At 38.4% G+C, this 13,295-nt stretch overlaps 1 protein-coding gene across 13 annotated transcripts in view; it reads left to right on the top strand.

Annotated features, from left to right (window-relative positions):
* The window catches only part of TTC39B (tetratricopeptide repeat domain 39B), an 86,153-nt gene that overhangs the window by 56,675 nt on the left and 16,183 nt on the right, over positions 1-13,295 (top strand). For 10 of the 13 annotated variants that reach the window (XM_032675353.1, XM_032675345.1, XM_032675342.1 and 7 more), the window contains 7 exons: positions 4,149-4,253; positions 6,620-6,751; positions 8,210-8,286; positions 9,379-9,446; positions 11,449-11,513; positions 11,680-11,785; positions 13,130-13,195. In XM_032675353.1, coding sequence (XP_032531244.1) covers positions 4,159-4,253; positions 6,620-6,751; positions 8,210-8,286; positions 9,379-9,446; positions 11,449-11,513; positions 11,680-11,785; positions 13,130-13,195 — 609 coding nt within the window. In that variant the 5' untranslated portion in view covers positions 4,149-4,158. Of the gene's footprint in view, positions 1-3,136; positions 3,249-3,294; positions 3,336-3,369; positions 3,389-4,148; positions 4,254-6,619; positions 6,752-8,209; positions 8,287-9,378; positions 9,447-11,448; positions 11,514-11,679; positions 11,786-13,129; positions 13,196-13,295 lie in introns of those variants that run through there. The other 3 variants (XM_032675346.1, XM_032675355.1, XM_032675352.1) reach the window with 3 other exon arrangements.

The following is a 13,295-nucleotide window of genomic DNA, read 5'->3' as shown; positions in this document are numbered from 1 at the left end:
GATATGTTGTAATCGATTTAGAAAATTGAAAGCTTAGAAAAACCCATTACCATAACAGAAAGTTCTTACTTTTTAGATCTAATTGTCCTAGAACAGCATAGGGCTGCTTGATACCCTTAAAAATTACTAAAACCACCGGTAACCCACACACTCTTCGCTTAGTCTGACATGCACTCAGTCTTTGATTTATGTCCTGTAACACTGCTCGAGCTTCTGGTGTCAGGTGTCGAGGGGATGTCAGGTCCACCTCCCCTTTCAGAAGTTGGAATAATGGTTTTAAAGAGTCTGTCTGTTAGACCTAGGAGAGGTCTAACCCAATTAATTAAACCTAGCAAGGATTGTAAGTCACTTAAGGTGTGGATGTTGGAGGGTAAGGCAACAGTCTGAGGTTGAATCGTGGTGTTATTGATGTGAAATCCGAGGTACTTCCATGGCACTGTCACTTGTTCTTTTTCCAGTGCGATCTCAAGGCTGTGTCTTAACAGAGCAGCTTTCACAGTCAAATGAACTTGTGCGAGTTGTTCCTTGGATTCAGCAGCCAGTAGGATGTCGTCTATATAGTGGTACAGATGGTCTGGGGAAACTGCCGACAAATTGGAGAGAAGACATCTGCAATGACTCTTTGGCACACAAAGGGGCTATTTCTCATTCCTTGAGGCAGGACGGTCCAGTGATAGCATCGAGATGGTTCTGCTGCGTTGATGGAGGGTACTGTGAAAGCGAACCTATGAGAGTCTTTAGGGTGTAAAGCAATGTTAAAGAAACAGTCTTTGATGTCTATAATAATGATGGGCCATTCTGAGGGTATCATTGTGGGTGATGGGAGTCCAGGCTGGAGAGCTCCCATGGGCTCTATGATTTTATTAAGTTCCCTTAAGTCCTGTAGTAACCTCCATTTTCCATTTGATTTTTGTATTGTGAAGATGGGGAAGTTCCAGTATCCGTTGGTACTAAATGTCCCTTTTCCAATTGTTCATCGACCAGTAAGTTTACTTGCTGCAGTTTCTCTCCCTGTAGAGGCCACTGGGATACCCAGAGTGGCTCATCCAAGAGCCACGTGAGGGCGGGAGACTGCAGCTGACCAGTGACCTCTAAACTAAATTTGACGTGGTTAGGTGGATTCCCCATTGCCCTATAATATCCCTTTCCCAAAGGGTCATTGGAATATTAAGGACGTAGGGCCTTGTAGAGGCTGTTTTACCTTCAGGACCTTCAATCAGGCACTTTGGGGTGGTGATTGGGCTCCTCCTACCCCTTTGATGTTGATGCAGGGCTGTGCTAAGCGATAGGCCGAATCCCATGCTGAGTTGCAGGATACCGTTTGAGTGGGAAGCCGTCACTGCTTCGTCGCTTGAGCCCAGAGATCTCTGAAAATCCTCTACATGGTAGAAACTTCCACGTAGGTCTCAATGCGACGGTGGGTGCCAATTAACGGATCTGGTTGTGGACTCTCTGCTGGTTTTCCCAGAGTGGAGCTCAGCCGCGCTGTCCCCCTTTGGCAGGAGGAAAGAGAGACCAAGCTTTCCCGGGTGTTCCGTGGCAGAAAGGACCTTTAATCTTAAACTTGCGCGGTTCATATGGATTTGGGGGGAGGGCAAGAAGGAGGGCTGTAATTGGGTCGAGGTACAGGGGGAAGGGAGTGGCTTGAGAGCCCACTGACCAGTGGGAGGTACAGGAGGTACATTCCAGTACATTCGGTACATTCCAGTAACCGAGACAGGGTTTTGGGGAGAGGCGGGCGCAACAAGATCCACGATCGGGGGGGAGGGGGAGACCGCATGGTTCTGAGTGGGGGGGGCCACATGGACCAGGGGAATACATAACTCAGGGAAAACCCATACAATAAAAATGCAAATAGTTGTTTTTCTGCTTCGCTCAGTCCCGGGAAGCTGCCACTGTAATGGACCTGTTTCTAAAGCTGTTCTTTCCAGGTCTCATAATCCTGCCGTTCACCCACAGCCTTTCATTGAGTTTTTCTGTTCCCATAGCTGACAATTCTTGGCCCACAACAAAAACATGCTATAACCGGGGGGAGGACCAGAAGGTCCATCTGACCTCTAATTTTGAAGATTCCACGTACTTTAATATGGCCTCTGGCATTTGTATGGGAAGACACTTGAAACAGGGTACTGCCTTGATGCTAGTAACAAAATAGTTGTAGTGTGCAAGTATGAAAGAGTAAAAATTCATTCTTGCTGTCTAGTAGATATCACCCCCCCACCCTTTTTTTCCTCCTCTTCTTGAGAAACGGAAGGCAGCTAACACATTCTTCCTGTCGGAAAAGGCAGAGCAAATGGAACGTGTAATTTAACCAGGCACATTCTAAGTAAAACAGTTTCCTAAAATACAAATCTGAAAAAAGATTACAGAAGCATGGGAATACACAGTGGTAGTGATGATGTGTTATTGACAGAATAAGTCAGGTCCTTACTTGTGTACTAGAAAAAAACCCCAGACTTTAAATCTGGCTAAAATTAGTTATTTGAAAATTATTTGTTAGCAGATGATATTCATAGAATTAGCTAATAAAACTGAGTGTTTTCTAAAACTTTTAGTTGTTATAAATATTTTTATTAAATTTCTTAACACTGTTCTTTGGAGAGTAAAAAAACCCACCTGTCCAGTCATACTGTCATGTGCACATTTTTCTTTGTTTTGTGTGTGTGTGTGTGTGTGTGTGTGTGTGTGTGTGTGTGTGTGTGTGTGTGTGTTACAGTTAGATTAAGAGCAGCTGTACTCCTCTGTTGTGTCTCTTTGTGCAAGTTTCAAGCTGGCTTCCCGCCAAGTCTCCAAAACTCAACAACAGAGCCTGTTTCCCAAAGAGGGAAGAAAAAAAAAGAAAACCCAAACAGCCAAAGCTATAGCAAAAATATATATTTTACATATAAAACAGATATATACCTTAAACCCCAGAAACCCCAAATAGCTTCCTAAAAGGGAAGAGGGGAAGGGAAAAGGGAAAAAAGGACAAAAAAAGGGTGGAAAGGGACAGAAGCAAAACAGGTATGCACAATCTAAAAATCTGGTAACCAGCAAAATAAAGAACTGGCAAAATCTCACCACTTCCTTGAGAGAAGCAGGACGGCTGGACGCGGCCCAGCACTCTCCCCTTGCGCGTGGCAGAGAACAGCAGTCACTGCGGGCCTCAGCTCCAGATAAGCAAGACTGAGACAGGGACCCACTGCTCTCGAACCTCGCTGGAAAGGAAGAGAGCGAGCTCTCTTATCTATGCCTTATTTATACCCCAGGTTATGTAAAGGAATAGCGTGGAATACTTCCTGGGTCACCTTCCTAGTTCCTTCCTGGTTACAAGCTAGTCTCCAGGAAGGCCTAGGGTGAAAACTATCACACTCTTCTTAAATTCCTCCTTCTGAGTTCTTCTCTTCTGGTTAGTTCTTAAATATTTATCTCATTGACGAGATCTATTGCTTACCACTGCTTAACCTTACTTGGATAAAGCCCATTATCAAGTTTAAACCTGTTTTAAAGCTGTAGAGGGATTATCTTTTCCAGCTCCAGCTGTGCATATTGATGGCTGTGTAGCTTCTAGCTGTTAGTCACTACCATGACTGTCCAGTTTGTCCCTAGGTCTGCCCATGGAGCAATTTTTGAATGCTCCTGAGTCTTTCAGGCAAAACTGACCAAAGAAACAGTTTTGTTAAGATGACTTCCACTTAAGCAAGTGCAAGTGATTTTACTTGTAGTGAATTAGGAAGAACAAAGGCTTTTGACATAGCTACAGACTTCTGACAGGACTATTTTTAGCGTAGCTGTTTGCAGAGGGAGCATCTGTTTAATATTTTTTTGGATGAAAATATTTTGTCACCTCTTTGAGATTCAGATATGAATATAGAGTCTAAACAGTGTTTGTATCGATGGGGAGAATTGAGAGCTTGGGCACAGTGATAAGTTTTGAGAATTGGTCTAGTAAGAAAAGAAGAGCTAAGCCTTAAACGTCACTTAAATAAGTAAAGGGGGCACACTTGTGTAGCATGGATAAAGTGTTAAGCATATAAACTGTTTTTGAAAAGGTATATTCTGAAAACAATAAAATTGCTATAAAAGACCTTCAATGTTATACAAGGAAAAGCTATGTTTTCATTTTGTGTTTATATGTACAGTTTGAGTAAACTAAGAATCTTTTTTAGGGCATCCAAGATGGATCTCAAGTGTGCTCTGGAAGAATGTTCAATGGCACTGAACTTATTTCTAAACAATAAGTTCTCCGAAGCACTGGAACTACTTCGTCCGTGGTGAGGTCCTGTTTTTTGCTGAAGTTACTGTAAACAGATAGCATAAAGTATACTATCTAGTACCTGAAGATTATTTAAGGCCTCTGAAGATAGTGGTTTTCATTTATTCCCTTTTGTCCAAAAGCATTTATCCATATATTGGGGTTTTAGCAGTGTGGTTGTGTCCCTAAGGCCATCTCAAAACCTGTTGATGAACCACTGAATTGTTCTGTTAATCATTCAAACTGTCTTTTCTCATGCGAAGGGGGAAAGCAGGGAAGCAAGACCTTATCCAATGTATCTTTGATTAGAGAATTTGTACAGTGGAACTGCTTTTGACAAGATGGAAAATCTGGAACAAAACTCTAGAATACTCTTTTTATTGTTTTTTATATTACGTTTGAGTCACACATTTAAAGCGCATCTTTTGATCTTCTGACTAATTCTGCTTGTTTCCCTGTTGCCTTTCCTCCACTGAGAAGAAAAGCATGGCAGTGCAGATGTAAGGAATTAAAGAATACGGAGAGGTTCATAGGGCAAATCTAGTTTATCTGTGACTTTGTGGGGAGGCAGTCTGGGTGGCTGATCTTCAGGACTGGGATCTGAATCCCATTCACTATTCTTCTCTTACCTGTGTCTCAAAGATGCGTATGATATTGAGGGATGTTTTGGCAAGAGGGATCTGTAGCCTGTGTTAGTAGAGCGAGGTAAGGTTCTTGCTCTGCAGTTTAGTGCTAGTAAGAATGGATTAGGAGTGATGGGTTGGTGTTATATGGACAAGTTCAAGAACACCATTAAATGAAACTTCAGAAGGATGACACAGTTATCATGTGTTTGCTTTTAGTAGTATGGAGAGCTCTCATGCTTTAGTAGCATGGAGGGCTTTTAAAATTAGCTATACTTACTCTCCAACTCTCTTCTCTGAGCATTGTATAGTGTTATTTGAAATAGAGAAATGCTTTGAGAAGGCCCACCTGCACTTGTGTGTATGCTAAAACTATTTTTAGGTAATATTGCAAAATAATAAGTTCTACCTGCAAGGATTGTGCACGAGTGTATTGCTAAATACACGCACACACATATTGCCCAAATGTTTTTTGTGCATGTGATATATATTTCATTTTGCATTGTAAAACAAAAAAAAAACCCTTATTTTGTCATGGTGTTTTTATGTACAGCAAGTTGTTTGTTCGTACTTGATGTTTGCTAATAAACTTTGAGCTTATTATATAGCACGTTGCAAATGCTGACCTATGCAAAAAACAAAAAAAGTTGCCTATTAAAAAAAAACCTGATTGTTTTATTGAAAATAGCCTTTTATTGAAAGTTAAACTTAAGTCCTTAAATAATGTAAAAATTTTAGGATAAGTGTTGATAGATTTGAGAAATACAGACTTTACCCAAAGGTCATCTTTCTTGACTCTTCTTAGGATTTCTGTCTTCAAAACTACGTTTGGTAGTTGGCTCCTTGATTTAGAAGGAAGAAAAAATGTTAGGGAAACTAGAGATCATCCAGCAAAGAACTAGAAGCCTATCTAGAAGACTAGAACGAATGATTTATTCAGAAGGGTTTGTTTTAGTTTGACAGAAAGGAAACTTGGCCATTAATCCAGTAGTGGTCTGAATCTGTTGAAGGGAGGTTGCAAAGACAGAGGCACCATTCTCCCTAGTACCAGATGGTAAAACAAGAGTCAGTCACCACAAGTTGAGACTGAGGAGGTTCAAACTGGACACTGGCTAGTACAGTACCGGAGAGGCTGCCAAAGGAGTATGCAGTCTTCATTTACTTGAGCTTCTTGAAACTTGGTTAGGTTAACCTGACATGATGTTAGCAATAGTGCTGTTTGTTGCACTTAGTATGTTTGAGTATGTGATGTCTGTAGGCACTTTCCAACAATTTTTTTTTTTGTAATGGTATAATTATGTTGTGAAAGCCAGACTAGTTCAGTGTAGTCTTTTATATAGAACTGAGCATTTGTGTACTGACATTTCTATGACACAACTACACATTTTTGTCTTTGGATCACATAGTAATGTTAGAAGGAGGTTCTTACTTACGTCGAATGAAAGCATACAAACGACTATTTATGTCAAGGCTTAGTTAACTACATTAAAAAGATATACCAGCAGACTATAAATGGTATTTAATTAAGTGCAAATGTTTGTGTAACTCAAGTGGGTCATTTTTTGGAACTTCTTGTGACGGCAGACTTGTAGCACCCAAAGGAAAGTGATACGTGCTTTCTTGCTAGTTTATGTTCTCATGTCTGTTACTTCCCTGCTTCATTCTTCCGTCTTTTCACAAATTAATGCAAGTGTCTCTGCATTTAGTTTTGTATTGTAATGTAAAGTGTTGCTTAAATGCACAAGATTTATGTTTTCCCTAGGTCCAAAGATAGCATGTACCATGCACTTGGATACAGCACTATTTTAGTTATGCAAGCTGCTATGACCTTTGAACAGCAGGATATACAAATGGGAATTTCTACAATGAAGGAGGCTTTGCAAACCTGCCAAAGGTATGCCCAAGCACTGAACGTTTATGAGATACTTAATCCATTAAGTGTTCTTTGTAAGGTACCCCAGCTCTCTCTATGCTTTTAAAACTGATTCCTATCAGTATGATAGTGGCCTAAATTTGTAAAGGTGGAGTAAGTCCTACTACACAATTATTACTGGTGAGGATCTTTTTCCATAGAGTATCATGGAAACAACAGACTCGTTGTGACTGGATATTAATAGCTGCTAAAGTTAAATGGTTGGTTGACTTTGTAGACCTACCCATAAGCAGGCATTACATGGCTTGTAAAAGCTGAAGTGTTTAACAAGGCTCTGACAAAAATAGAAATGAATTCTACTGTACTGGTTCTTCATCATATTGGTTAGGCCATAATTTATCAAAAATGGTCTCCGAGGATATGACTGCCACATGTCAGTTTAGATGTTTAACATCAACATCTTAGCAATGACAAAAAAAGAAAAGGAAATGGGATGAAATTATCAGATACTATCTGAAGAAAATGAAAGGTCAGCAATTTCTGCATCTTTTTCAGATGTGCTATCAATTTGCAGTTTCATCTGAATTGTGTTGTTTAGTATGTCTGAAGATTAGATGCTCCTGTAGTTTAGACAGCTTCCTACAGGATTTCATCTCTGCAGGATATGAACTCTAATGCATAAGTACTCTGGTCTAGTCTGTCGCAAAACTCATAAAAATGCAAGACAAAGGCAATCAAACATTCAAATGTGAAGAGTTACCAGAACTACGTGTTCCCTGACTCTTTTCTTGTATTTATTATGTTAACCTGTAGTGTCATAATCTTGTTGAAAGGATCTTGCGCTTGTCAATGTTCAGAATAGTGTAAACAAATTATAAGCTAATGCTTAGTGTTTATAATCAGTGACTCCCTGGCTTACAAAATGCACTCCTTTTCTGAATGTAGAATTGTTTCTTTAGCTCCTTCATAAAGCTGAGTTGTCTAGTTAACAAACTAATTTTTGGAATTATAATGTACGGTTGAGATCCTTTGGAAGTAAAATATGTGATTGTTTTGGTATTTTATCTGGCATAAACCGCCATTAAATACTGTAGCATTTATGTTGAAAAAAGAGCAACATTTGATTTTTTTTATTCCAATTCTGCAAGTTTAAGAAACAGAAAAAGGCAATTTGTGAAACTTAGAAAGTCCTGTTCAGGTGTCTTGCTCAGCATCAGAGACACTTCTGCAGCTGGTGGGTGGAAGTGAGGTTGAAGCTATTATACACTTAAAGTAGGTTAGTTGATGTTGTGAGCATGCATTTAAGGTTGGATGGGCTTATGAGCCTAGAAGCATAAAAGTATTTAGACTTCCCAAAGAATTGAAACTGTTGGTAATTTCTATTAATTTTAGTTGGAAATGGTTAAGAATTCCAATGATTAAGGTCAGTTTTGTGTTGAAATATGTGGGTTTCTTTTCTTCCATGCACAAATGATTTAGATTCAGGAAAAGAAGCACAGTGGTGGAATCTTTGTCCAATCTAGTTTTGAAACAGTCAGTGGATCAGTTGAGTGAAGGTAAGTGGTTTATAATACAGTTAAAATTAAAAAGGGAAAAGCTCAAAACTACCTTACCAATGCGTGACTCTGTAACTTGACCAGTGTCTTACAGTAACAAATAAATGTACAAACCACCTATGTGGTCATCTTCTTAAATTTGAACATAAAGCTTCTCAAAATTGGGAATTCAGTCTAATTTTTTTTTTTGGCTCTGAGCGTGCATGAATCAAGGAAGGAATGCCTTTCACAACACGTTATAGGACAGCTCCCAAAAGTTTAAGAATCATTGATGCAGTGGAATACGTCCTTATCATTAGTTGCATTGGAATCTGAATATATTAACAAGTTTTGTGCTTGTCTGTTTTGCCTTAAGGTGTTTTGGGAAATGGTATCAGTACATTGTTCATGGCTCTGAAAATGCCGATCTCCTATTTCTGATTCAGGCAGAATCAAGTATGCATTTTTTTCTAACCTGGCACAAGAATCCTCTTTAATACTTGGACACATCAAACTCACCACGTATGCACTGTACATACAGCAGCCTTGTGCATGTGGCTGGTCTTGCAGCATGGGTGCAGAGTAACTCGTGTCATGTGTGTTAAATCAAGTGTACTTTAGTGCTGCATGAAGACAGAAAGTCTGCCTGGGGCTTTCAGTTTGTTGAGCATGACTTGTTGAAAACCTGTTCATAATGTCTTACTAGATGTAGGAAGAGTCTGAACCTCAGTGAGGGTTACCATTATCCTGAAAAAGTTTCTTCTAAGACATGGAAGGAGGGTTGGAAGACTTAGTTGCTGTAGGCTGTTAAACTTAGGATCAATGAAAAGTACGGGAGACAATCTACCAGAATGACAAGTAGCTTTTGCCATAGACCAAAGTCAGCTCTGTCAAGTTCAAAGTTTTTGTCTGAGAAGAAGGGAAATAGAAGACTTCTGTTGGGGTTTATGTATTACAGCTACTATTCAGCAGTTATCGAAATGGCAACAGCAGAATCTTGCCTTTTTTTTTTTTTTCCTTGTCTTGGCAGCATTTTATTTGTTCCATTGACCCCAAGAAGAAAATGCTGACAGTAACTTTGCTGATACTGAATAACTTTTCTTTCTTATATAGAGGAAATGCATGCTGAAATCTGCTATGCTGAATGCTTATTACAGAAAGCAGCTCTCACCTTTGTACAGGTAAAGTGAATTTTTGATTTTGTGTCTCTGTGTAGCAGTGTACTGGAGAGAGATTAGTATTTGTATAATGTCATTCCAACACTAGATATGGTATTTAAAAACCAAACTTTTTGCTAGTCAGTGTTATTTCATGGCAGTGATTGAAAGTATGGTAAATGCTGTGCTACTCAGCAAAGCCCTCTCTTTGTTTACACGAATAACAAAAGGTGTTATTAATATCCAGGTACCAAGGTATCACCGAGGTATATTGTAGTGTTTATACAGATGTTATGTTTAAATGACTTGCATCACACTGTACAGTATCCAGTGCTTCTGTAAAAGTATGTTCCAGTATGAGGAAGTGTCTTGTTTGAAAGTGCAAGTCTTTTTTTTGCACAAAAGGATAGAATGTTTCCCAACTAACAAAACTTTAGCTGATGCACACTTGTCATTTCCAATTCAGTCTTGCTCTCTATGCACTTTTGACATGGTGTCAGGAATAATGTGGTAAGGAATGATTATAAAATGAGCATACCTTAGCATTGCTGAGCTAACAGTTCAGTCCACAGAAAGATCTGGTCTTTAATACAATCTGGTGCTACTGGTTTAGATTGTGGTTAAGGGACTTCATGCTACAGTGTTTTCAAATTTGATTTGAAATTTGATTGCTGAAAACAGGAGTTGTTAATCATAGTTTTTTGACATATGTGAATGTTTTACAAATTTATTGAATATATTTTAGATAATCCAATATAAATTATGCGAAAGGAGCAAGGCACTAAGATCAGATAAGTTCATTTGGCAGATATTTATAAACCACTTAATACAGTACTTTGGCCAGAAGTGTCAGGAAATAGTATTAATGGAATGCCTATAACTGGCTTCCTCCTGGCTTCCTGGCTTTCTCCTTTACCAATCAGATGGAAGCAACCCTTTTTATTTTTATTGTGTGGGTGAGGGGTTTTTAAGCACGAAAGGAATTTTCAAACAGTTGTTGAAGTAGATGACTTTAGGAATGTATAAAATAAATTCTAAAAACCCTTAGATATGTATTTTCTCTAAAGCAGCAGCTCTCTATTGCTGCTAACTATAGTACCCCACTCTGCTGAATGTAGTCCTACCCCATATGTTTCATCCTTGGCTGACCTTGATTCCTCTGAGAACAATGATGAGAACAAAATTGTAACCACTCAGAAAGGCAGAACTAAAATGCTTGTACTAAAATACTTGCATTTGAGTGTTTAAACTTGCAGACAAAACCGATGAGGTTTTTTGAAATGGTGACCCTTTTATGGAAGCCAGAATTTCCTTTGGTTGGTGGTTCTAAGCCTTTTTTCTTTTTTAGTGCTTTTTCATTTTCCGTATCATATATGCTGTCCCTGAGTAGTTAAATATGCATTTCTGAAATGCCTGCACGTGTTCCATTTCTGTGTGAATTCTAAGAGAAAAAATTACATCTTGTTGAACTGTTAGCTGTCTTGCTTTTCAGGTGTTGAGTTTTGATGGCTATTACGTTGTGGCTTTGTTTTGCTTTTTCTAGAGATTAGTAAACACATATACTGGGTAGTACATGTGGTTTATGTTGATCAGCAATGGGACTTCATCTGTTCAGGGGATTCTTCGGTTTGTCTTTTTCCAGATTCTGTGTGGGCTTGCTTGTGTGTGTGAGAGAATTGCCAATTCGAAATTTTGTAAAAAGTTCCTACAGCACCATCTGGTGGAAAGCTTTCTCTATAGCCATTGGAAATTCTGTTAAAAGTAACTCTTTGACTCTTTTTCACCTCCCTCTTAAGTTTTAAAATTTGTAACACTCACCAGAGAAGTGTTTCCCTGACAACTTAAGTGTTAACATTGGTCTTAGAAAAGAGTCTAGTAACTAAAAAGCATTTTTAATGTTTCCAATGACTATTAAGTTACAAATAAATGTATGGAAGATACAAATAAAAGATGGAAGATTTTTATGTATGTGTTATGTGTAATTGCTGAATGCACCATTTTGTACAATTAAATTTTTTTCTTCCAGGATGAAAATATGATCAACTTTATCAAAGGTGGACTCAAAATTAGGACAAGTTACCAAATATACAAGTAAGCCATTAGAAAACACTTAGTTTCAACGTTGATATAAGCAGTTGGAGTGTCATTAATGCCCCCAAAATAAAACTAAATATTTTTATAGCAGTCGTATTGACTGTATTCCATATAATTTCTAAGTCATATTTCCCCTTTCCTTTTTTTTTTCCTGCATCAAAAGAGAATGTCATCAGGTGCTACAGATGACTCAGGGGAACAAAAGCAGAAATGAAACTTATTACCAGTTTGAAGGAGGAGTAAAACTTGGAATCGGAGCATTCAACTTGGTATGACTTCCTCACACTACAGAAAGGCCGTTGGGATAATTCTGTAGGAGCGTCTTTCTTTGCATATGCAGTACTTTAATTCTGTTTTAACATTTGCCCATTTGTAAAATGGAGATGCAAGCCTTGGAGGTTTTATGCAATAGGAAAATAGCAGAGACTTCTGGCATGCATGCTCTCTAGGATGTTGCTACTGGTTTCTTCTAAACTGTGTTTCATTCTCTTGAAATAACTAATATATGTATTTCTGAAGTAGAAGCACTGCTACATAAGTCTACTTGTCTATAGCAGTAATTTTTAAGATGCTTATGCTGTTGGTTACAGGATACCTGGAGTGACTGTTTATTTCTAACTCCCCCATATATACCATTCTTTTGCTTCAGTGGTACTGTAGATTTGCATACATAATTACACTTAGAAGAATGAACAGTAGTTTACTGAGTTTGTGCAAAAGACGACTGTGAAGACTGTGTTTTCCTCACAATTTATTATGATTACCCTTTCACATCCATCATGGCAGTGGAGAGTTGATTTCTGCTGGTATGTTCATCTCTGTATCATTCTGAACTGGAACTGGCCAATTTTCGATATGGTCAGAAGAACTCAGGTCTGTCTGCACCCACCTTTAAAATTCAAGCAACTGGTAGATGTCCGCTCATAAATGTTCTGACTTTTCCTATTGTTCACATAGAAAGCTTAACAGGAGTCTCTGCTTGGCAGAATATATTAGGGTGAATGGAGCTTCTAAAGTGGTATCTCCAAGTAGACCTTCTTGGAATGCTCATTGAAAATGTGGTTATGATCTTTTTAAGTTTTCTGTTGTGTAGGATGTAGAGAATGCGTATTCTCTGAGCAGGGGAACAAAAATGCATATGATAGAGGATTAAGGATGATAACAATAGGTTGTATTTCTAAAATAGTTATGCTTACTGGTCTGCTAATTCAGTGCTCCCGTGGTAGAAGCAAGTAGGACTTCCATGATACCATTTTATTGGAAGTAAAGGAAGATGACAATTGTAGGTTGTAAGTACTACCAAAATAGATAATACTTTCATTCTGAGTGACACACAATTTTCAAACAATTCTGATCAGCTGAGGACGTAAAACTCTGTCATTATCTGAACAAACACAGGTGGTCTCTGTTCTGCTTTTTTCATGCTGGATGTTCATCAAAACTCTGAGCATGCATGTCCCCTTTCAAATTAATTTGTGTTTTACTTTTTTTTCTAATACGTAATAGCTTGTGACATAGTAGCTGACCTTTTTGGTTCAAGTTTATAATGATTTTAACTTTTTTTGAAATGTATATGGGTTTATTTATCTTTTTTTTTTTCTAATTTATTTCAGATGCTGTCACTTCTACCAGGAAGGATCCTTCGACTTTTAGAATTTATTGGATTTTCTGGCAATAGGGTATTTGATCTGATACTTGCCTTTTCAAATTAATCTTTTCTCAGATAAAGACTGGATGGATTTAATGTTATGTATTTCACAGTAAAAGTATAACGATCAC

This window comes from Chiroxiphia lanceolata, chromosome Z (genome assembly GCF_009829145.1).
Source record: "Chiroxiphia lanceolata isolate bChiLan1 chromosome Z, bChiLan1.pri, whole genome shotgun sequence".
In the NCBI taxonomy this organism is placed as follows: Eukaryota; Metazoa; Chordata; class Aves; order Passeriformes; family Pipridae; genus Chiroxiphia; species Chiroxiphia lanceolata.
Note: the sequence above shows the minus strand (reverse complement) of the source record. Positions and strands in the feature narration are given on the sequence as shown.